Source organism: Manis javanica, chromosome 3 (assembly GCF_040802235.1).
Source record: "Manis javanica isolate MJ-LG chromosome 3, MJ_LKY, whole genome shotgun sequence".
NCBI lineage: Eukaryota > Metazoa > Chordata > Mammalia > Pholidota > Manidae > Manis > Manis javanica.
Genome location: NC_133158.1, coordinates 195,840,963 through 195,867,351, shown reverse-complemented (window position 1 = coordinate 195,867,351; position 26,389 = coordinate 195,840,963). Strand labels below are relative to the sequence as shown.

The following is a 26,389-nucleotide window of genomic DNA, read 5'->3' as shown; positions in this document are numbered from 1 at the left end:
CCTTTGTTGTAGAGAGCATTTCATCTAGTTTCAGATCTTTTGCAGAGGGAAATGATCTGTATTTAGTTCTCATCTATTTGGTGTGGGTGGGGGAGAGGTATGTTCAGGATCTTCTTACATCACCATCTCAGGCCTCCCTCTCTTCCAAACTTTTAATCTCCGTAGAAGTTGGATTTTTGTGATTGGTACAAGTTCCAAAACATGTTCTATTGACCTTATGATAAAACAAATAAACAAATGTGATATTTCATTAGGAGCTGGAATGCAGGGAATCACATCGTATTTTTATCAACACATTTCTCATTCGTTTAGGTGAATTGCTTCCATATCACCCTCAGATACATTTCCATTCAGATATCATGAAGCTCTGGGGAAGCTGTCTGAAGTCCCTCTTCTGACCGTGGTTGCATGCAACTCCACCTTTCTCCCGTCCAGTCCTCCCAGCTCTCCAAGCCCTCCTGACTCTGTTACTTGTGTAGGCCATTCCTTTTCTTTATGCTTCAGTTTTTTCATCTGTAAAATGGGTATGACAGTCCCCACCTCACTAGGTGATTATAAGAATTAAACAGACAGTTTAATGTAGTGCCTGGCACAGAGCAAGTGCCCAATAAATGGCTGCCCTTCACACACTAGTGGCTGTGACTATTACTGGCCCAGGAAGACATCTTTCCACAGTGAGCCACTTATTCCCTGAGGCCTGGATCTTTTTTATTCACATGCTGCACATTCTACATCTGAGAAGTGGATAAATTCTTGACTTCCCTGTGAATAACAAGAGATATGATTCCTGCTCTCAGGGAGACCAGAGTCTGGTTCTGAAAAGGCTATAGTGTAAAGCAGAAACTATGTCACTACTGGGAGACGTAATTAATCTAAGATTTGTTTACTGAAGAAAGATTTAGGACAGGCTGAAGGCAGGCACTTAGTAGGTGTTCACCATAATGTTTTTGACCTTGGCAATCACAGGCTTCAGGATGCTGAATTTTTTTGCTATATTATACTGGACATGAATTTTTTTGCTACATTATACTGGACATGTTATATTTCTGCTCTGAATCCTACCCTCCTCAACTTTTAATGACAACTTGGTCTTTGAACTATACATGGGACAGGGATGGACAAACTGTGCTTTTTTAGCCCAAGCTGGTGGAATTAGATCAAAGGGCATCTGTTCAATGCATCCAGGCCCTTTGCACACTTCTGTAAGCGTGCAGTGAGTCTGTCTGACATCATTTACACTGGGTGTGCTGTTGCTCTGAGCATAGGCTAATTTCTTGTGTTTGGTTGTCATACATGTGTAGATAATCTGAACATTTTTGCTCTTTAAAAAATTTTCATTATATAGTTATTCTATTTAATGACTTTGTAGTGATTCTTTCTCCAGAGAGAGAGCCAAACTAGAATTAATTATTTTTTAATCAAATTGTTTTGGCTCCTGCTTTGTGCTGCTTTGTGGTTCTCCCCTCAACCACACAGGCTGGATTTGGAGAGAAATCACAGGCGGATCTGTTCAGACAGTTACTTGCTTGGTTCCCCGAGAGCCTCTGGCTCTTTGATCTCTGACTAGTGTGTAGCTTCTCTGATCTTTTATTCTGTAAGGTGTTTGTGTTTGTGTTTCACTGACCCAACTAAATGGAAGAAAATTTTCTCTAGCCTTTAAATGTATTGCTTTCCTTGTTCTTTCAAAAAACACACTTTTCTTGGGTAAAAACATTTTAGAGGCATTGGTGTCAAGTCCACAGAATTGTGGCCTTTATTGGTATTTGAAGTGCTGAGAGGTAGTTTGATCGGTAAGAATCCATTTTTGTTTTCTTCTCCCTGACTGTACTCCTTCACACAATTAGGAAACAACTCTCCTTCTCCTTTCCTTATTTTTTGAAATAAAAGTATCTGATTTCATTGAATTTTGTACTTTGTTTTTATTGTTACTTTCCTTTTTCCCTTGAAGGGGAGAAAAAAATCTCAACTGTATACAATGTAAATTAAGTTATGAGAAAAATAGTTTATGGAGTTAAACAAGACAAATTGAGGTTTTGGAACTTAATCTAAGCAGTGTTGTAGATAGTCTAATTCATAATGCAGAAACGTATTAGTCATTTGATATATTGTTGATTTGACTAATTATCCTGAAGGCTGCCTGGCAGACTGAACTGCTCAAGTAAACTAGTAATTCTGATCAAATCAAGTAATTATAGTTTTGTGCAGGCAACAAATACAGAATACTGATAATGTTAGACTTAAGAAGATGTTATTGTGATATAGTCATATGAAATATGTATTTCTAGTGTGTAACAGTCCTTACCATTTTCTTACTTTAAGATTGAAATTCTCAGAACACATGATAAGAAGAGGTTGTGGCCACTTTTTGGAGAGAAGCATTTTATTCTCTCAATAAGTATATAAAACATGTGAAAGGTTCTCTGGTACTAAGGTAGTATTTAGTTTACAATGTACTTTAACTATATAATAAGCATGTTTTTGGAGGCCCTCAGAACTAAATATGGTCAGATTTAAAGCTCAAAATTGTCTTTAGGTTTCTCACTGGAAGAACCTGGAAATGAACACTTTGTATGACAGAGTCAGAAGTTATTGCTGCTAAATTCCCTATCAGTTTATGAGATAAATGCTAATATTAGTATGATCAGGTCTACCTGAGATCCAAATACTTATATTTGTTTGGTTCCCATTTTATCATCATCCTTTTCTTTACTTTTGAGAGATCTTTCTCCAGAGTATGTTTATTACTGAATTTCTAATTGGCAGTGTTTGTGTACTACATTTGTGGGTGTGAATTTAAAATATTTTAGAAACAGAGACATGTTTACTTAGTGGAAAAATCTGTCCTTTATTTTACTTGTGTCATCTCCTGGATGGTTTATCTATATTAGATCCTTTTTCTGTGAAAGTAGGAAATGTAATTTTCTTGGAATTTAGAGTAGATTGGCTTGGTTAATTGGTTACTGTGCTTGAAGCTCCTCCAGGGTAGTTATTCTGAAGAAAGCTCCAGGATAGGGTAGTACCTTAATTCACTCTGTGTGTGCTTGACCCTGCTTGGTCCCCTTTCTGCCTGCCTCTCAGAGTGTGCCTACCGCCCTGTGCTGCAAGTAATTCTTGCGTTTCAAGTTCCACATTATTATTTTGTATAATCTAACCCCAAATGCCTCTGGCTTTGTTGGGTACTCAGTGATTTCTCCAACTTCATAAGAAATGGGAAGGTTGATTTCCAACAAGTGCCTTGCTAAGGGGTGTTTGGTAGTAATTTTGAATATTTGCCTGTCTTGCCTTATGCCTTGACATTAGAACCTAACCTCCAAATAAATTGCATTTCCATTTCAATAATGTTGAGTCAGGTCATCAATTTTTGGTAATCCCACAGGGCAGAGAAGGAGAGTGAATTGTTATGCATATTTATGTTAATGTTATACAAAATTATTCTTGCGAAAGAGGAGCTAGCCAAGTTCCTCTTTTGCCTCCATACTCTCTTCACGACTATAAAGTGCAGGATGCTTTCAAGGGGAAGGTAGGAACCCTTGTCTGCTCATCTTGCTTATTGTTTTCTATCTGAAGCACCAACTCTAGGGAGGAATAGTGTCAAATACAAAACTTTTCTGAAGCAAAACTTAATTTAAAACACTGTCTTTGATTTTTCTTTTCTTGCTTTTGCCTTCTCTTTCTTTCCCCTCTGTGCAAAAGATTGATACACACATGTTAATTTAGTGGAGAGGAGTTTTAATTAAAGAAGACTAGATAGCCTGAAACCATTCAAGTCTGTGCCAGTCACTCTAGAGGCAAGTGTAGATGAATTGAAGCAGAGTATGGGAGGCTTGGGATCTACCCAGTTGCTCTGGAGGCTTATAGATAAATTAATGCCTTCTCTGTGAGGACAGCCTCTCTGCAGGTCTGCTTCTGGGGCTGGCAGCCATCCAGTCAATAAGCCACGCTTGCCACAACAGCGAAACTGCTTAATGTATGTCATTCCAGCTTTTACTTTTTATTTCTTGGAAAAGGCACTGCAGGAAGCCTAAATTCTGGACCCGCAAGTCAAAATCAGAGTCTCCATTACCCTTTACTAATTGCACATTACATGTGGTTTTCCTAGGGTAGAATCTCTGAAAAAGCAGCAACTAATGATTAGTATTTATATCTCTGTGCAGAGCTAGGCTTGTGTGTGTGTGTGTGCACATGTGTGCATCCCATGCGCAAGGGACAGAGAGAAGGCACCTCTCATAGAGGTACAGCACTACTCCATCTGGGTAGTCAGTCTTACCAAGTTGCTTCAGAATTCCACAGAATGATTCTTGTGGCAAAATAATGGCTTCAGAGCAGTGAGATCTGTTAATGAGTGTGGTATTTTTAAAAGTGAAAGTTTAGGAAACTTATTTACAGGTGCATAATGATCTTTGGTTTTCAGGGCAAAGGTTAGTTTGAAAGCATGGGCTTTGTACAAGTAGGGAAAAAATCTTGTAAAAAAAGCCAAATAACTTAAAAAGTTGTAGTGAATAATTGTGAAACTGCTCAGGTCTACAGTAAATAGCAGTGCTGGGAGCTTCTTGGACATGAGAAATCCATAGTGACTATGTTTGTTTCATACTTCAGAGTGAGCTATATTTATTTTGACTGATTTTCTTTTTTTTCTTAAAAAGAGGTCTTACAATTATTGAGAACCTTGGGGTCCCCTGGAAAGAGTCTTACAGAACCCCAGGATTCTTCCAACTCTTTGGAGAGCCCCTGATAGACAATGCCAAAAGTTTTGGCAGAATATTATCTTTCTAAATTCCTAGAGCTTTGACCCCTTAAACTAGAGGTAAACTATAAATTTAATCCGGTAAGTTTTATTGTATAATAATATTAAATAAATAGTCCTTAAAAAGAAGAAAACCACTCTTTTGAACTCTTTACATTTTCCTAACATGTCATTTTTGTTCATATCTATTCCATTGGAAATGAACTGCTCATAACTATAGATGTAGTTGGTTTTCCTTTGTGTGTTTTCTATTAAAATTTTCAAACATTTTGTGGTCATTATAATTGATCCAAATAACATGTTAAGGTATTCTTTTATCCCTATTCATACCCACCAGGCTGTAATTATTGCATGATCCTTTCATACTGAGACAATGAAGAGACTTCAAGTACACTGTAATTGCTACACTTAAGCTGGATTTGGGCTTTTTCCTTTTGTTTAGGATGTTCTTCTGCTTTCGTTTTGTTAAAACAATAAGTGTTCCTGCTAAATAGCATACAAACATGGTACCAAATTCAAAAAGTAATGAAGGGGACACAGCGGAAGGCAAGCCTCCCTGCCTGCAGCCACCCAGTGCCCTTTGGTGGGGCAGCCACCTGAGAGTTCTTGCATATCTTCACCAGTGTATGCTCTCACCTGAGGGGTGTGAGATGCACTCTTTTTTTACTTCTCGTAAGTCACTTCTTGATACGTGTAAATCTGGACCTTGATTGTATACTACTGAGGCCTATGTAGTTGTTATTCAAGAGGGTGAGATGGCAAGTTAAAATTTTCTTCCCCCTGAAGTTTTTCAGGACTTCTAAAAGATCTTGCTTTCTATTTTTTATCAGTATGACATCTTATCTGATGATGAACTGATCATGGCAGTAATATGCAACTAGTTAACTACCAGGAGGTTTTTAGTGTATACTTCTAGAATCTTTTACCGACTCATGGATGAGAAAACATAGTCTTTTAAATCTTGGTTCAAGAGTGGTAACATTTGTAAGAGGGATTATTATATTAACATGTAAGGAAGTCTTCCATTATTTTTATGTTCATAAAAAAATAAATGTGAAATTAGAACTTCACCATCTTAGGTTACTACATAAGTGCTGTTATTATTTCACCTACCTGAAAGCAAGACACCTGTGTCAGTTAGCCCAACTGCTTGTGGTCATCTCCATTTCGGTCTTGTACATGTAAGGCACCTAACTCTTTGTGGCCCGTTTCGTAGGCTGGTGATGAAAGGTGCTTTCTCCTAATTGGCATAGGACCACATTCTAGGACACTATCAGGTTGTTGACTTGTGATCCTGTTCTAACATTATAATAGATGCTAAGCACTTTGTACCTCTAAGACCTCCACTTGCAGTGTTTTATTTTAGGTAGGAGTGGAAGGGCCTAGGCAGCCATGAGATTTGTAAGGCTCCGAGGCCTGAACTGATTCTTATTCAAGAGTATGGTTACTCATAGGCTGGAACAACCCCCAAGCTGCTGAAGCAGGCCTTTTTGTTATGACTGAAGTCACAAAAGTCCACAGTTATGTCTTCAGTAGAATCTTTAGTAGCCACCTCTCTCCAGAAAAATACTCACACAATTTATGAGATTCCTGGATATTTATGGAATTTAATTACTTCACTAATTACACTTATCTTATGCCACACACAAATGAAGAACATTTTCAAAGAGGAGACTTTTCATGTTGTTATACCTGAAGGTAATCATCACATCATCTTGTTTACACTTCAGGTTGAATATCTGAAAATTTCCACATGAAGGCATTTGAAAGACTGCTGGTAGGAAACATATCTTACTGATACAGCTGTAAAGACAGGTATTAGACTAAACAGCCTAACTTCCCAAAGGTACCTATTTTTTCCAGAGAAAATGACTAAGACATGTTAGTTAAAAGCTTAAATATTTTTTTTTCCAGGAACATTTCTTGAGAAGAACTCTATGAATATGAGAGGGTTCTTCACAAAAATTCAGAGCTCCTACCTCAAATCTCTGCTCTAAAACACCACCCCAAAAGTTTTCAGGTCATCTTATTTCTGCATTTACCTTTGCTATGTTTTATGGTTTTATGGCAAAAATCTTAACATTAAAAGTTGTCCCTTACTGTTTTTAACAAAATAGTGATGTGAACAGATGGTACATGCTACTAAGATGACGGTAGTTGATTGGGTTGGGGAGACTTTTCCCAAGAATGGTCCAGTTTCCATGTTTCAACAAATTGCTCCATGTGTATAAGAAGCCTTTTATTCAGTTACCAATGAGCTGATGTCTCAACACTTGCTATAATTTTCAAAGGCTATAATTTTTACGTTCCAAATCCTTGCCAGTAGGGGTTTAGTTTCTTAAATAGCCTTTAAATTAAGTCCCAAACAAATTTCAGGTATAATATGAGTATTAATTTCAAGTTTTCTTCTCCATTTATTCGGCTTATCAGTCAGTTGCATGGCACTTGGATATGACCTAGTTGGCAGCCTGTTCTAATGAAATTAAGATGTAAAACATGGTGGAATTATTTCATGGCATTATTAATAGTTTTCCACAGTCTTGTTACTGTTTTGAAGTATATGCCTTGATCAAAGCCTAAAACCATTTGGAATGCACTGAGAGGATTTTCTTCACGTACACTCTGTGCGCTAACTGGTGACCTACAACTTGGTGGAATAAAACAAGATAACTGCTTTGCTGAAGTGATGGACAGTGAACAATGAATGAGCCAGTCAAACGATGGCAGGATGAGGAGGGCATAGGACAGATTCTGGGAGGGCCGGGGGTCATTAGGTGCTTGCTTTGCTTTTCACAGCCTGTCATTACTATGTGATAGCTCAGCAGGAGAAAAGGAAACTGGGCCAGAGGATTAGAGCACAGAGAGGACTTAGGTTTAACAGGATTTTATCAGGCTCCAAGTAGAGGATGTCTGAGGTAGTTTGACCCAAAATGAATTCTCCCCATTGCTGTTAGTTATAATTGAGGGCACAAGTTTCCTCTTTCTTCAGGTATTCCCAATATTTGAAGAGTCTTCACCCTTAGATGGAATTTTATATAATAAGCACCTTTACAGTAATAGACTTTTTATGTATTTAGTAGCAGTCAATTTAGGCCATTCCAAAGTGCATTATAAAACAATGAGTTTTTTACTGGCAGTTGCTCTGGAAAAAAAAAACCCAGCCACAAATTATATTTGAGATGGTTGATTCCTGTGCTTGGGGTTCTGTAAGTGAAATATGTTTTAATTATAAAAACAGTGCAGATAGAAATGTGCTTTAATTGTAAAAACAATACAGGTAAGAATCCCATAGAATTGCACAATAGCCATCACCCTTTAAGGATTATCTGATTACCCCTCCCCAGGTGGTGTAACAGCTACAATAAATTACATAAAATCATAACTGAGTTGGGAGAGACCTAGGGGATAATCATTTAGTCCTAACTACTCACCTAAGTGAGACTCCAAACCAAGAACCCCATTTTTTACTCAAGATGTCAGAGCTGTTCGGAGCTGGAACTAGAGTCCTAGGGCCCTGTCTCCCAGTTCAAAGCTCAAGTCCCCAAGTGGGGACTGAGTTTTCTGATTTCCACGCTTGGAGAACTAAGCTAAACACTCTTAGCCCTTAGCCTTTGTTCCCCACTTTAACTCTAACTGTCATCACAAACCAACCAGAGAAGTACCAGGAGGGAAGAAAGAAAGATGGGAAGGGAGCCCTCCGTGTCTTTAATCAAGTTCAAGACACTACTTCTGGTTTGAAAACTTGCTATGAAAAGACTCAGTTGTGCTTCTCTTTTATCTCAGACCTCTCCTGCCTGCGGTCCTGCCTGGGTCTCATCTTTCTCTGCTCCTCTTGCTCCATCAAACAAAAAGTGTTTTTTTTTTTTTTTTTTTTGGTATCTTCAGATTCTTCATGTTCATTGGTTCCTTTCCATTAGGCCTACAAATCTGATCACTTTTTCCTTAATAAAAATGTTGCCTTGATTCTGTCTCCTCTTAAGGTAGCCATCCATTTCTTTCCCTTAAGGAATTATTTATAATCTGTTATTACTGGATATTATATTTAAATAGATAAAAGAATTGAAGGATGGTATGAGATAACATATAATTAAATGCAAAAACGTTTACATCGTAAGTTCAGTCTGATAGTGAAAGAGGGATGTATTAAAATACAGCCATTGGTGGTTCAGGAAAAAATGTGATTTTGACACATTATAGCTCTCCTAAGTATTGTCATTTATAAAGGAGTCTGAGATTAGATACCTGTCTACCTGGGAATGAGGTTGAAGGAATTTTTACACTGGAAAGAAGTGTGACCCAGATGACTAGAATATAAGCTTTTGTGTATTTTGTAATTCTGTGAAATGGAAGCATATGCTTGTGTTTTTTTTTCCTGGTCAAATAAAAAATATACTTTCAAAAAAATACACACAGTTCTCCAACAATAATTTAATAGAAATTTTCTTTCCTTATTGATGGAAAATATTTTTATATATAATATTAATGAGATATGTAAATGTGACTACTGAGTAATGTCTTTGGAAATAATATAGTCAGGTCCGTCTTCACAGTACAGAATCTGTGTCGATTTATCAGGCTTTTATACATGTATTTTGATGACTTGTCCCCCCACAGTTCCCGAAACCCAGCCATTCCAAAAAACTCAACAGCCACATCACAAAACCGTATGCAACCACTGCTGGAAAAAGAGTCCTTTGGGTATTTTATGGTGTTGATGGTTTGTTTGAAGAAAGAAAAAAAATCACTCATTAGGGTCTGAATGGTTCACAGAGCTCTCCCTTAGGCGTGAAATTGTAGTTGATCTGCATGTGTGTATTTATGGGAAGAACAGTCTGAATTTGTGCCAAGAGTGGTAGGCTTTACTCTAAATATTCCCAGTTTCAGATACCGTAGGCTGAAAAGACAGAGGGCAAGAAAGAGGAATGTCCAATAATGCCATATGCATGTTGCGAGCATACATTCTAGTGGCTAGCCTCTTTTACCTACACACAGCTTAATGCTTTGTCCTTCTGCATTCTTCACTTGGGACTTTCAGCTGTGACCTGAGAGTCAACTAAAAAGCTTGGAATAGAAAAATGCAAAAGAGGAAAAAAGTAAAAAATGATTATAGGCAAATGAAGAAATACTTTGAAAACCTTGGTGTTCAAGGAAAATCGTCCTTATACATGTCTCATAAATATGGAACCATCTCTTTCTTTCAGTTTTATATTGCTCTAGGGACATGGCTGTGCTTTAATACTCTAACATGGGAATTAGAGAGAGAGAGATGGGAGTGGGGATATCTGGTTTTTTGGTCTCTGGGTGTGTTAGGAAGTCTTTTCACTTATAGAATCCTCTGGCATAGTTTTTCCCATCTCAAACGTGGCTTGCTCAACTTCCCTGGCATTCCTTCTTTTTCCAAATTTTCTCAATCTTGTAATTTCTGTCTTTATGACACATTTAGATTCTTAAGGCATCTGCCTCCAAAGTATGGGTGGGTAAGTATCAACCAAGTTAAGGTGCACTTTTTTCAGAGAGGGTACAGATTCCAAGGGAGTAGCACCAGGATTATAGCCAGGAGAAGGGAGAGTATAGTTTTCTAGAAAGAACGCTAGACTGGGAATCATTCTATTTCCATCAAAGCTAGCTTGTAAGTTTATAACCTTAGCTAAGATATTTATCCTGTCTGTAATGCAGTCTCACTGTTTGAAAAGATTGCATGTAAAGTCCCTTTGAGAACTAACTTCCAGGATCTTACTTTGATTTAGAGGCAGTTGGCACGATGTAGCTTCCTCTCATCCCTTTGAAGAAGAATCTGAGAATCCTAAAGCTGGAAGGAATCTCAAGGAGTCTTCTACTTTTTCAACCTCTGGGATAAACCAAAACACTGATTTTTCTCACTTATTATCATTACATCATCTGAATGAAATACCTTGACATTATGACAGAAATATTATGTGTAAGACCACAAGGAGGTTGAGTCAGGGCTTGTTTTGTCTCTATCACTTAAAACAGGGCTGCACACTGAAATGTTATCTATACGGGCTAATCGGGTGACCAAAATGAGGTGAAGAGGCCAGCAGTAGGCTTATAGGGAGTGGTGGGGATTGGGGTGACTGGGAACGTGCACCCTGCATGGTGGGGTGGCCACTCCTGATTGTTAAAACCCCAGATGGGCCCAATAATACGTGTATCAAAGGGCCATGGTTGGCAGTGGACAATGTCTAATTAAAAACAATGTATTTGTAATATTAGGGATATTATGTTCTATTATTAGTATGTTCTGTTGTATATTACTAGGAATTACACATTTAAATAATAAAATATAGTCTTATTAAATAATGTCATAGAAGAGACACACAAGCTGTTTTCCCTCAGGTGTGTAATTTGTGCAGTCTGCCTTCTAACAGGCCTTCTTCTCTCTAGTACTTGAATCCTCTTCCATTCTCCTTAAAAACAGTTTCTTTCCTTAGAATCATTCTTGCAAGTTTTGTGTTCCTATGTCCTAACAGGTTCTTTTAAAGATTCTTTAGTATTGAATGGTTCGCTTCTCACACCCCAGCAGAAGCACTTGTTTTGAATATTTCTAAACTATTGTCCAGTGTTTAATTTCATTCCCCACAGGACTTGACCCATAAGTCTAACCCGAAGCATCACCTTAAACCCCTTTCTCACATTTTACTGTTTGCAGGAGGAAGAGTTGAGTAGTATTCTCCTTGTAATAGACTTCATAGTCCTCAGTTGAAAGTAGCCATGTTTTTTTTTCTTTTGGCACTACCAGTCTGAAAATTTTATCATGGTTTTGTTTTCTAGTGCTCTGATTAATTATACTGTAATTACTTTTCTCTGAAGTCTTTCCAATTTGTACATTAAAAAAAAATATTTTGAACTGTACCCAGTCCTTTTATGGATCACAAACGGGTGGGATTGTACCACTATCTTATTCCTTTTTGTCAGGGAGTTAGCCCCGGATAGCTGGATCACACTCACTGTACACCCCATGACCTTAACAGCAGTTTTCTCCCTACCAGCTCTGTTGTGCTCAGACTTTCTTCGTATTTTATCCACATAATTCATTCTTCATTTGTGAGTGTGCTACCTTGTGTTCACACCTAATAAGCACTATCCTATTTTTAATGGATCATTTCTGTCTCTGATTTGTCAAGGTTATTTGGAATTCCACTGTTTTTCAAAAAACCTAGAAACCTTAACTTAGTTTGTAGCTGCAGAATGGCTTTCAACTCTATTATGAAAGTCATTGATTAAAGAAAAATTCAATGGTACTGGACCCAGGAGTCTGGGTTCTGTTTTATAACTACCCCATGTTGCATGGACCCATTTATTTCTGTCACTATTAATTAATTGCTTTCCTGTTTCTGTAGACATGGCATTATTGTTTCCTACTTAATTATGGAAACTAGATTTGAACAAGTCAGAATTATTTAGGGGTTGTGGTTGGTGGTAGTGGAGAGAATAAACCCAATAGTTATTTAATTTATGCATGTGGCTTTGGGGGCATCATTATTTTATATTTTTAGTAGCAAGGGGAGAGAAAATAGAGAAACATTTAGATTGAGTAGAAATGTCTATTTTGTAGATACTTGGTTCTGTGTTGGATTTAGGAAATCCAACCTGTTTTAAGTTTAAGAGTATCCTGTTTAATATATGAACATAATGAGATGCATTTTTTGTTATTGTCATTACAGGTTCGGGAAGATGACAATGAAATGTGAAGAAGTTACATTTCTAATGTGACACTTGAAAGTTAGTGACTGTTTACCAGATTTTCGTGAAAACTAAATATGACTTAGAAGCTTGATTTATGAAGGTTTATGATGTCATCGGTTGCGACAGAAGGCAAACTCCAGCAGGCTGTGAGCCTGCAGGGAGTTGACCCAGAAACATGCATGATTGTATTTAAAAACCACTGGGCACAGGTAATGTATGAATCCCACCTTCTCTGCAGTTCTAGGTAGTCCTAAGGGCCTCTGTCACACTGAACCAGGATTTCCCACCTCTGTGATAGGTAACTAGGTTTCCAGAAACATAAGGAGGAAAACCTTTCAGGTAGGAAGACAAACAGTTTTCTCTTCTCACTTTCCAAGAATAGGTACCTGGTTAAAAGGCATGCTTTTTCAAAAAAGCAATTAGGGAACATGTATGCTCCTGATACTTTAGAGGAACAGTAGTTGGCCTTAAAATGACTTTTACATCACTTGGCAATAGACTTGACCATGATTATGTCCCCCCGTTTTCCCTCCTCCCTGCTGATTTCGGTCCAGTCTTCACGCTCTAACAATACTAAAGCACACAGTTATTAAATATTTACCAAATGCTGTGCTGAGTACTTCACATGCCTTATATTGTTTAATCTTGTCCAGAAACCCATAAGGTAGTTAGTATTAGCTTTCTCATTTTACAGATGAGGATCTGGAAAATTATAGAGATTGTATAACTTGCTTGAAGTTACACAACTAGTGAGTTTCCAAGCAAGTACTGAGACCTTGGTCCCTTGACTCCAGGATGCATGTATTTGACCTCTTTGATGTACCATTTTTTGGGCTGTTGGTCTCTATGTAATTTTAGGAAAGAAGATTCTTGGTGGTATCTGAATTCATTACAAAGCTGATCATAAAAGTTGTTCTTGACTTGTCATTTTGACTTCTCTGATCTGTTTGTATGGATAATTAAGGGTTGAATGTTCAGAAAATTTACCAGCTCACATCTTTTCCTCAGGGAGTTTACAAGTAGTAAAACAAATAAAATTGGCATTCTTTAGTACTTGTCCAACATTACACTCCCCAGGTGAGCTGATGAGTGGCTATTTATGTGACAGTTTTTTAAATGACTACCCAGTTTCTTCCCATGGCTGGAAATAGCATGTGGATTAAAGCACTGAGCCTGCAAATCATAGCAATTATAGAGGACACAGTTTAGATCAAAAACAAAATCAATTCTGCTTCTGTGTCATTTACACTTCATAGCTTCTTGTCACCATCCAGTCTAAAGCTTCCAAGATTTTTTAATGCATTTTTCCATTCTCTGACTTTTAACTGTTAGAATCTTAATGGAATTGTTTTGAATATCAAGGGCACATCTGCTTTAGCAAAGGGGAGAAAGTAACTCAGGAGTTTTCCAAATAATTAAAGTAATAACCTTTGGCTTTGAACTTCTGTAAGTATTTTAAAGTGCTGACTCCAAAGCGGGGTTGTGAATCCTAAGGGATGTGCCTGATAGTCCATCTGATGTGGAAGACTATTTTGGAAGACCTGTATCTGTCTTTATCTTTAAAAAATTTATGTTTTGTGTTCATAATGCACATAATATATTCATATATTAATATGTGTCTATTTATTATTCGTACTTTTTTTCAACTGGTAGGAGTGCACAGTCAGATATTTTATATCGAGAACATTTTCAGCTTCAGTTGTTTCTTTTGGCTGAAGAAGTCTGTCATTGCTACATGTGTTCTTTGCTCTGGAGCATGTTTTGTTTATTTGTGAGTAATACCTCTGACTGTGATCCTTGCTGCCGAGGTATGTGTGGTGTGATCCATTTAGCATTCTGTACCACTCTTCAAAAACATGGTACATCATCAATCTCTTGATTTCATGAGGGTGGATCATTTGCTGTGCCACATTCTGTCCCAGGCAAGCTTTCTCCAAAGCTGTTGTAGTGCTGTTAGAGTATCTTCATTCAGGAATATGTAAATTGTGCTGCACATTGGTGAGGTAGCAAATATTGGTTCCAGAATCATGTGGAATGACTTGTGCATTAGCAGACATTTTGCGTTGTTGAAAGTATAGCGCTTTCATTTAGCGCTGATTAGTCACACCCTCCTTTAGTGCAGAAATGAGTTGAGGGTAAGGATAATGTTTTCAGAAGGAATGGTGTTTAGTTGCTAAACACTTTTTTGTAGAGTGGCTACATTATTGGTTTTGTTGTTTAGCTATTTCTATAACTTTGGGAATGTTTCTTACCTCTTTAGTCTTGACTTTTCCTTTTAAACAGATCTGGAACATGCACTTAGTCTGTGTCTACTTCCAGAGGCTCTTGAGGGCCTTGCTGTTACTTTTATGAATAAAAATACTAGTTGAAGAAGTTGCCTTGTGTATGGCAGTATGATTATTGTTGAAAAGAGATTTACCGAGCCCCAACTTCAAATGGATCACTGTAGGCATCACAGGTGGGACATAGGATTATATAGCCTTGCTCCAGGCTTTTAAAGAATGTATAAGCTGGGGCGGAGCCAAGATGGCAGCATGAGTAGAGCAGTGGAAATCTCCTCCCAAAACCACATATATTTTTGAAAATACAACAAAGAAAACTCTTCCTAAAAGAGAGACCAGAAGACACAGGACAACAGCCAGACCACATCCACACCTGCGAGAATCCAGCGCCTTGCGAAGGAGGTAAGATACAAGCCATGGACCAGTGGGACCCGAGTGTCCCACACCTCAGCTCTGGGTGGGAGGAGAGGAGTCAGAGCGGGGAAGGAGAGGGAGCCCAGGACTGCTAAATAGCCAGCCCTAGTCATGTGCACCAGAGTGCAGACACAGTGCATGCGTGGGGTCCTGGATACTAGGGAAACAGGACAGTAAGACCTGTGAGCGGGTCCCTGCAGATGGCGCACCCGGGACAAAGAAAAGCGAGTGCTTGGAAGTCTTAAAAGGACAGGGACCCCACAGCCGGACGGAAGCATCCTGGGACACTTAGTCCAGCAGCAGGGAATCTGGGGAACTCTGGGCACTCTAACCCCTGGGCAGCAGGGAGCATGGAGGCCCCTCACAGAGATAAATAGCCTCCCAGCCATTCCCTCTCCAACGCGGCTCCACCATATCGCAGTAGCAGCCCGAGGCAGGTCATGCCCACAGCAACAGCAGAGATTAACTCCATAGCAGCCAGGCAAGAATTAGAAGCCCTTTCTGAGTGCAGGTGCCCAGCACAAGCCACTAGAGGTTGCTGTTCTCCCAGGAGAGGAAGGCCACAAACCAACAAGAAGGGAAGTTCTTCCAGCCGTCACTCGTGCCAGCTCTGCAAACTATCTCTATCACCATGAAAAGGCAAAATTACAGGCAAAGATAACAGAGAGAACACCAGAGAAGGAGACAGACCCAACCAGTCTTCCTGAAAAAGAATCCAAAATAAAAATCATAAACATGCTGATGGAGATGCAGAGAAATATACAAGAGCTAAGGGATGAAGTCCGGAGGGAGATTACAGACGTCCAGAGGGAGATTACAGATGCCAGGAAGGAGATTACAGAAGTGAAACAAACTCTGGAAGGATTTATAAGCAGAATGGATAAGATGCAAGAGGCCATTGATGGAAGAGAAACCAGAGAACAGGAAGGCATAGAAACTGACACAGAGAGAGATAAAAGGATCTCCAGGAATGAAACATTATTAAGAGAACTGTGTGACCAATCCAAAAGGAACAATATCTGTATTATAGGGGTACCAGAAGAAGAAGAAGAGAGAAAAAGGGATAGAAAGTGTCTTTGAAGAAATAATTTCTGAAAACTTCCCCAAACTGGGGGAGCAAATAATCAACAGACCACAGAAATACACAGAACTCCCAACAGAAAGGACCCAAGGAGGACAACACCAAGACACATAATAACTAAAATGGCAAAGATCAAGGACAAGGAAAGAGTTTTAAAGGCAGCTAGAGGGAAAAAGTTCACCTATAAAGGAAAACCCATCAGGCTATCATCAGACTTCTCAACAGAAAACTTACAGGCCAGAAGAGAATGGCATGATATATTTAATGCAATGAAACAGAAGGGCCTTGAACAAGGATACTGTATCCAGCACAATTATCATTTAAATATGAAGGATTAAACAATTCCCAGATAAACAAACGTTGAGGGTATTTGCTTCCCACAAACCACCTCCACAGGGTATTTTAGAGGGACTGTTCCAGACGGGAGCACTCCTAAGACTAAACAGATGTCACCAGAGAAAATAAATTCACAGCAAAGAAGGCAGACCAACCAAATACTAACTAAGGGTGAAAAAAAAAATCAAATACCCACTAAAAGCAGTTAAAGGAAACATGAAAGAGCACAGAATAAAACAACCATCATATAAAGAATGGAGGAGGAGGAATAAGAAGGGAGAAAAATACAGAATCACCAGACAGTGTTTAAAATAGCTCAATAAGTGAGTTAAGTTAGACAGTAAGATAGTAAAGAAGATAACCTTGAACCTTTGGTAACCACGAACCTAAAGCGTGCAATAGGAATAAGTACATATCTTTCAATAATCACCCTAAATGTAAATGGACTGAAAGCACCAATCAAAAGACACAGAGTAATAGAATGGATAAAAAAGCAAGACCCATCTCTATGCTGCATACAAGAGACTCACCTCAAACCCAAAGACATGCACAGACTAAAAGCCAAGGGATGGAAAAAGATATTTCATGCAAACAATGGGGAAAAAAAAAGCAGGTGTTGTAGTAGTATCAGACAAAATAGACCTCAAAACAAAGAAGTAACAAAAGATAAAGAAGGACATTACATAATGATAAAGGGCTCAGTCCAACAAGAGGATATAACCATTATAAATATATATGCACCCAACACAGGAGCACCAGCATATGTGAAACAAATACTAACAGAGCTAAAGGAGGAAATAGAATGTAATGCATTCATTTTAGGAGACTTCCACATGCCACTCACTCCAAAGGACAGATCCACTGGACAGAAAATGAGTAAGGACACAGAGGCACTGAACAACACACTAGAACAGATGGACCTAATAGACATCTATAGAACTCTACATCCAAAAGAAACAGGATATACATTCTTCTCAAGTGCACATGGAACATTCTCCAGAATAGACCACATACGAGCTCACAAAAAGAGCCTCAGTAAATTCCAAAAGATTGAAATTCTACCAACCAATATTTCAGACCACAAAGGTATAAAAGTAGAAATTGTACAAAGAAAGCAAAAAGGCTCACAAACACATGGAGGCTTAACAACATGCTCCTAAATAATCAGTGGATCAACGAACAAATTAAAATAGAGATCAAGGAATATATAGAAACAAATGACAACAACAACACAAAGCCCCAACTTCTGTGGGACGCAGCGAAAGCAGTCTTAAGAGGAAAGTATATAGCGATACAGGCACACTTAAAGAAGGAAGAACAATCCCAAATGAATAGTCTAACATCACAATTATCGAAACTGGAAAAAGAAGAACAAATGAGGCCTAAAGTCAGCAGAAGGAGGGACATAATAAAGATCAGAGAAGAAATAAACAAAATTGAGAAGAATAAAACGATAGAAAAAATCAATGAAACCAAGAGCTGGTTCTTTGAGAAAAACAAAATAGATAAGCCTCTAGCCAAACTTATTAAGAGAAAAAGAGAATCAACACACATCAACAGAATCAGAAATGAGAATGGAAAAATCACGACAGACTCCACAGAAATACAAAGAATTATTAGAGACTACTATGAAAACCTATATGCTAACAAGCTGGAAAACCTAGAAGAAATGGACAACTTCCTAGAAAAATACAACCTTCCAAGACTGACCAAGGAAGAAACACAAAAGTTAAACAAACCAATTATGAGCAAAGAAATTGAAACGGTAATCAAAAAACTACACAAGAACAAAACTCCCAGGCCAGACGGATTTACCTCGGGATTTTATCAGTCATACAGGGAAGACATAATACCTATTCTCCTTAAAGTTTTCAAAAAAATAGAAGAGGAGGCAATACTCCCAAACTCATTCTATGTAGCTAACATCACCCTAATACCAAAACCAGGCAAAGACCACACCAAAAAAGAAAATTACAGACCAATATCCCTGATGAATGTAGATGCAAAAATACTTAATAAAATATTAGCAAGTCGAATTCAAAAGTATATCAAATGGATCATACACCATGACCAAGTGGAATTCATCCCAGGGATGAAGGATGGTACAACATTCGAAAATCCATCAACATCATCCACCACATCAACAAAAAGAAAGACAAAAACCACATGATCATCTCCATAGATGCTGAAAAAGCATTTGACAAAATGCAACATCCATTCATGATAAAAACTCTCAGCAAAATGGGTATAGATGGCAAGTACCTTAACATAATAAAGGCCATATATGATAAACCCACAGCCAACATCATACTGAACAGCGAGAAGCTGAAAGCTTTTCCTCTGAGATCAGGAACCAGACAGGGATGCCCACTCTCCCCACTGTTATTTAACATAGTACTGGAGGTCCTAGCCACAGCAATTAGACAAAACAAAGAAATACAAGGAATCCAGATTGGTAAAGAAGAAGTCAAACTGTCACTATTTGCAGATGACATGATATTGTACATAAAAAACCCTAAAGACTCCACTCCAAAACTATTAGAACTGATATCGGAATACAGCAAAGTTGCAGGATACAAAATTAACACGCAGAAATCTGTGGCTTTCCTATACACTAACAATGAACCAATAGAAAGAGAAATCAGGAAAACATCTCGATTCACAATTGCATCAAAAAGAATAAAATACCTAGGAATAAACCTAACCAAAGAAGTGAAAGACCTATACCCTGAAAACCAGAAGACACTCTTAAGGGAAATTAAAGGGGACACTAACAAATGGAAACTCATCCCATGCTCTTGGCTTGGAAGAATTAATATCGTCAAAATGGCCATCCTGCCCAAAGCAATATTCAGATTTGATGCAATCCCTATCAAATTACCAGCAACATTCTTCAATGAACTGGAAAAAATAGTTCAAAAATTCATATGGAAACACCAAAGACCCCAAATAGCCAAAGCAATCCTGAGAAAGAAGAATAAAGTTGGGGGGTGGGTGGAATCTCACTCCCCAACTTCAAGCTCTAGTACAAAACCACAGTAATCAAGACAATTTGGTACTGGCACAGAACAGAGGCACAGACCAGTGGAACAGAATAGAGACTCCAGACATTAACCCAAACATATATGGTCAATTAATATTTGATAAAGGAGCCATGGACATACAATGGGGAAACAACAGTCTCTTCAACAGATGGTGCTGGTAAAACTGGACAGCTGCATGTACGAGAATGAAACTGGATCACTGTCTAACCCCATACACAAAAGTAAACTCCAAATGGATCAAAGACCTGAATGTAAGTCATGGAACCATAAAACTCTTAGAAAAGAACATAGGCAAAAATCTCTTAGACATAAACATGAGTCACCTCTTCTTGAACATCTCTCCCCGAGCAAGGAAAACAAAAGCAAAAATGAACAAGTGGGACTATATTAAGCTGAAAAGCTTCTGTACAGCAAAAGACACCATCAATAGAACAAAAAGGTACCCTACAGTATGGGAGGATATATTTGTAAATGACAGGTCCGATAAAGTCTTGACATCCAAAATATATAAAGAGCTCACCTACCTCCACAAACAAAAAACAAATAACCCAATTAAAAAATGGGCAGAGGAACTGAACAGACAGTTCTCCCAAAAGGAAATTCAGATGGCCAACAGACATATGAAAATATGCTCCACATCGCTAATTATCAGAGAAATGCAAATTAAAACCACAATGAGATATCACCTCACACCAGTAAGGATGGCTACCATCCAAAAGACAAACAACAACAAATGTTGGCGAGGTTGTGGAGAAAGGGGAACGCTCCTACAGTGCTGGTGCGAATATAAATTAGTTCAACCATTGTGGAAAGCAGTATGGAGGTTCCTCAAAGTGCTCAAAATAGACTTACCATTTGACTCAGGAATTCCACTTCTAGGAATTTACCCTAACAATGCAGCACTCAAGTTTGAAAAAGATAGATGCACCCCTATGTTTATCACGGCACTATTTACAATAGCCAAGAATTGGAAGCAACCTAAATGTCCATCAGTAGAAGAGTGGATAAAGAAGATGTGGTACATATACACAATGGAATATTATTCAGCCATAAGATGAAAACAAATCCTACCATTCGCAACAACATGCATGGAGCTAGAGGGTATTATGCTCAGTGAAATAAGCCAAGCGGAGAAAGAGAAATAACAAATGATTTCAAAACTGAAGGAAAAAAACAGCAGCAGAATCACAGAACCCAAGAAAGGACTAACAGGTAGCAAAGGGAAAGGGACTGGGGAGGATGCGTTTGTAGGAAGGGATAAGGTGGGGGGAGAAGAAAGGGGGTATTATGATTAGCATGTATAATATGGGGGGTGGGAGAAAGGGGAGGGCTGTGCAACACAGAGAAGACAAGTAGTGATTCTACAACATTTTGCTATGCTGATGGACACTGACTGTAATGGGGTTTGTGGGGGTGACTTGGTAGAGGGGAGAGCCTAGTAAACATAATATTCTTCATGTAATTGTAGATTAATGACAACAAAAAAAAGAAAAGAGAAAGAAAAGGGGGATTACTCCCTTATAGGATAAAACTAACTGCAAATCAACGATTAATGCATGCTTTACATATCCTTAATTTTCATCTTTTAAAGGGTGTCAGATGATCAGCTATGGAAGTACATTTTTGTGATAATATTTCTTTCTCTTAAAAAAAAAAGCTGTTCCTGTGTGGTGATCTCCAATAGGTTCTTCACAATGGTATAAAGGTCATATCAAAGTGTGGGTGGAGGTTTTGTTTGTGTTTATACAGAGGATCAAAGCCTAATTTGGCTACCCAGAAAAGTAATGAAGATACAATATGAAGAAGAACTTCCAACATCAACATCCTCTGGAAGAGTCATTCCAGAAGATGATCATCAAAAAACTTCAACAAAGATCCTGGCACTCCTGCAGTTGTAGCTGCATTCATCCCACCAGTTCCTGGACTTGCCATTGGAATGAAGAAGGAGATATCTAAGCTGGCCTGTGCATACAGTAAAACAACAAATTTGACTGGATCTATACTGTTGGAACTCAACCAAGAATTAGGAGAAGTTCAAGTTGCAGTGCTCCAAAATTGTGCCACTGTAGACTATCTACTGTTAAAAGAACATATGGGATGTGAACAGTTGCCAGGAATGTGTTTTAATTTGTCTGATTTTTCTCAAACTATTCAAATTCAGTTAGACAATATCCATCATATCATTGATAAGTTTTCACAAATGCCTAGGGTACCTAACTGGTTTTCTTGGTTGCACTGGATATGGCTGGTAATTGTAGGTCTGCTTTTGTTACGTAGCTGTATTCCTATTATGTTAATGTGTGTGTGCAATTTAATTAATAGTTTAAAACCTATACATCCTTATGTTACTCTACAAGAAGATATGTCAAAGAAGTAATCAATCTTCCCATGTTTTCTTCCATCTGCTACTTCTATAACTTTTCTTCTTCCTTCCTAATTACAACCCTTTATTAGAATTAGTGCCTCATATCGGAAATTACAGAATATCGTAATTCTTCCAAGTGGTAAAGATACCTCAAGACAGTTACTGGGCATAGAAGCCACAGGGCATAATCTGCAAAGAAGTAAAAAGCTAACATTTTCAAAGAATATTGCTTCTCTCTCACTTACCAATTTTACATTTCCCTGTATGGCCCTGGAAGATGACTGGTTAGACAGAGACAGGTAAGATTCCTCAAGGGAGGAACAACCTAAGACAGGCACAGTTGCAGGGGGGGCCATCAGGAGAGAAATTGGGGATCAACAGAGGGAAGGCTTAGAACCTCACCCCCCCTGTTTTGAGAGAAGTCTGCATCCGTGGATGTTTTGTTGCCCTTGTCTAGCTTGGATTCATACTTAGTCTGTAGGCACAAACCTGATCATCTACATTTGCCCTCTTCCAGCACTAAATTGTGTTTTCTACCTTTATCTTGCATCTACCTACCACTTCAGCATTTTATTAAAAAACAATAATAATAATAATAAGGGAGAAATGTGGGATTCACATATAAATCAAGTATAAAAATCAAACGAATAATCTTATCTGACTTGATTGTTTATAGTTCATGATGCGTGATCAAAACCGAAAGTTTCTGTGATGACTACCCTGGCACTGTTCACCATGTAAGAACTTATTCACTATGTAAGAACTTGTTCACCATGTAAGAACTTGTTTGTTATGCTTCAGAAGACTGGAGACTATTGAGAAATAGGCTTGGGGTTGATTAATGACTGTGCATTGAGTCCCCTATACAGAATTATATGGTTGTTAACAACCATTTGATCAATAAATATGAGAGATGCCCTCTCAAAAAAAAAAAAGAATGTATAAGCTAATTTGGATGGCAATGTGAGATACATTATTGCAAATATATAAAATGAATAATAGTAATTATGGGAATTAAGTCAAGAGAAGGGACTACCATGGATGGAAATGGCCTGGGAAATGAAGGAAGTGAGATTTTGCTGGCTTGACTGTGGGAACAAAATTTTTGATGACAGAAAGGAAAAGAACATTTTAGAGACAGGGCATTGGGAACAAAATGCTCAGCTTTGGCTTTTTTGAACGGTTCAAAAAAAAAAGTGAGAAAGGGCAAGGCAGAGATGTGGGGCTAAGTACAAGGTGAGGAATGAGCTGCTAGGAATAAAGGCTGTTTATTCAGTGTTTTGGAGCTGATACATTAGCATTTTGCTGTGAGTTTTTCAGGCTTCTATGGATAAAGCAGTTACAGAGAATTGGGAAAAGAGCTGAACTCTGACAGAAACGCCTGTGACAAGTGTGACTGCAGCCCCTGGTTTCCCCAGAAGGCAACCCAGGGAAACCTGCATGCTGGTGAGAAACGTGGCCTAGACAGGACCGGGCAACATTTTATTTAGTGAGCGTCCCATTAGGTGGCAATACAATGCTTTGCATTTTATATTAGATTAGGGGCAATGAAGGCAACAAAAGCCGGTGGTGTTCAGAGGTCTGTCTGTGGGGTGCTGCAGTCCAGATGCAGTATGATTAACACCTATTTGACAGATTGTTTTCTACTGTTGACTTGTAGCTTCCGTTTACAGACCTTGAGTTAAAAGCAAACTTTGATGGAGGATACCCTCTTGCCCACCCATGCCTTCCTGTCTGCAGGGACAGCTACTTATAAAACAAGGGGGCCTGTGGTCCAGGGGGGTTCACCAAGGGAGAGACCGTGAGTGGCCAGTGGTGCACTTGAGTTTCAAACTGTTGCCTGGGTCCTGTGATCTCGTGACATCCCCAGCACAGGTCTATAGTGGACATGCAGGAATAGTTGCTTTCCTACTGGTGACAGTGGAGAATCCAGGCATATGAAGTAGCCTTTGGATTGTACTTCCTCTCACCTTCTGGTATGGCATCCTGCATCTTAAGTTACCAGAGCAGTGAATCTAAAACCCAGGATCTGTCTGGGCCTTACCCCTGGTTGGACTTTTCAGTGGCATCTGACCACCTACAGGCCACTAAGGCATCTGGGGTTCTTTATGTCCTGGCCCCTTTCACTCCCCGTTTCTCATTTAGTCTCCAGAAATATATAATTACCTGGAGTTCTTAGCCACCTGTACTCCTAGGCAGTGCCCGTCATGCTGTTTTTATGCTTCTCTGCCTTAGGTACTTCCTCTTTGTTCTGCCTGGAATGTCCCTCCCAACTTGGTTCAATGCCTCTCTTTCTTTAGGACATTATTTCCTCTAGGAAACCTTCCTGCCTTCTCCTGTGTTCTCACTCTGTGCTCCAGCAACATCCTGAGTGTTCTTTCATTGTTACACCAACCACTTCTTATTAAAATTAGTGTACAGTACCTTCCTCCGGACCTCATTATAAGCTCCTCATGATCAGAGACTATTTGTAGTTTACCTGTATCTCCAGTGCCAGGAATATTGTAGGCATATGGTAGATGTTCAATAAATTGGTGAACTCAAAGAAAGGAAATATGAACTACAGCTTTAAAAGAGCTAGTTGACTTAGAAAACAGCTTTGAATATACACGAATATCAAAACAGTCTATACTTTGCTACCAATAAGATGTTTGGACTTGCATTCAATAACCAATCACCTGGAGTAGTGTGTGTGTGTGTGTGTGTGTTTAGTTTTATAGTAGTCTATAAGAAACTTTATTATCTAATAGACTGTTTTTATCTGTTGTCTTTGAGTTTTTGCTTCTCTTGAATAGAAGAGAGAGCAAGAGGTAAAAAGCACTGGGCCACCAGATGATAAACTCTTCAGCTACCTTGCCATGTAAATTAACTCCTGCCCCCCCGCACTAGTTGTTCTTAATGGCACAGTTACACTTCATGAATCTTCATGGGCCCTGCTCTGTTCATTCTCTCTGCCCTCCTTTCAAGCATTAAATCAGTATTAGTTACATACTAAATGGTGTCTGCTCTTAGAGCCAGGAGAACAGAGGTGATTGGTCACAAAAAAGTCAATTGGAAATGCATATTTCTGTGTACCTAGTTAATTAACAACCCAAAACTTCTCTGTACCACTCTCAGCCTCCCCCAGTACAAACTTGACAGTGAAAAGGCAGAACAAAAGCTGTGCATTGTTAGAGGGCCAAGGCATTAACTTGTGCTTCTGTTAGACGCTAAAGTGGTTCAGCACACTGAAATGTCACCACTCTTCTGCTGGACGCTCCCTGAGAAGTCTATTTTTGTTGTGGTTGAAACAACAGTGTTTTCTGGAACTCTTAAGTCCTTTTGCTAATATCTAAATTGAAAAAAATATACCTGACTTCAGCGTTAGTTTATTATGTTATTTTACTGGCTGATGCTCCTGCCTTGTTTCTGCATTGCGGTACTTACTAGACTATCTGTGGTCCAAGGAGGCACAGCATGTAGATAACAGCTCCTGCTTAATCCTGTTTCACCCCAGATTTAGACAAGTGTCTGGAGTTCAGCACTGGAGCTGATGGAGCTGATATTAACCAACTTGTGCAAGTACACATACATTATCTTAATGTGAAAAGAAATGACCCAGTAAAGGTCTCCCACGAGAATAGGTGTGCAAGGAATACCCCACGTTGAAAGACAAGCCTCTTAAGTAATGAGCAAGGACTGGATGGAAATTTACCTTTGTTGTAGTTATTTGGTACATTAAGTAGAATTTGGCTTAAGGTTGCTAAATCCTGAGCTGCTTCTGTGTGATGGAAAATGTTGCTTAGTAACTTGTTTTTTTCCACGATGCCACTTCAAATTAGCTTTGCAAAGAATTTATAAGTCAGGGTTGTACACATGTGACTTCCCTGAAATAACTAGGCACTACCCAAAGTAGCATAAGTAGTCATCTGTTGATACGTGCATGTGTTGTGACATAGAACAATATTAAGATGGAGTCAAAGCTATCTGTCAGAGAAACACTTGTGTTTATCATGAAGGATAATCATTTGTTAGTTTGAGGAATGATTATGTAATTTATGTAGATCTTCCTTTCTGAAAGAATTTGAGCTTCTTACTTAAATTGTGTGAATATTTGAAAGTCAGGCCCATTAACACTAACTGTTGGGGGCCATCATTAGAGCTTAGAATAAGAGTAGGTGATACTCCTTAATAAAAAAATATGATATTTGCTTATCTTATTTAGCTGCAGTAATCCTCATATTTATAGGTCAAATGACTTCCAAGTTAGGTTAAATTTGGCTATACTGGTCAGATGATAATTTGTATACCATAGTTCACACTATTGATTTTTTTGTGTATTTGTTTCCTTTTAAAATTGTCATAATTTACTTGTGGATCTGAACGTGACCCAGGCTCATGATTCACACATACATATACCAAGCTTGTATTTGTTAA

General features: G+C 38.6%; 1 protein-coding gene across 8 annotated transcripts in view; it reads left to right on the top strand.

The window, feature by feature from the left end:
* Positions 1–26,389, top strand: part of FHIP1A (FHF complex subunit HOOK interacting protein 1A) — a 252,114-nt gene that overhangs the window by 148,814 nt on the left and 76,911 nt on the right. For 7 of the 8 annotated variants that reach the window (XM_073232581.1, XM_036998555.2, XM_073232580.1 and 4 more), the window contains one exon: positions 12,430–12,660. In XM_073232581.1, the coding sequence (XP_073088682.1) occupies positions 12,556–12,660 (105 nt within the window). In that variant the 5' untranslated portion in view covers positions 12,430–12,555. Of the gene's footprint in view, positions 1–12,429; positions 12,661–23,191; positions 23,420–26,389 lie in introns of those variants that run through there. The other variant, XM_073232582.1, reaches the window with a different exon arrangement.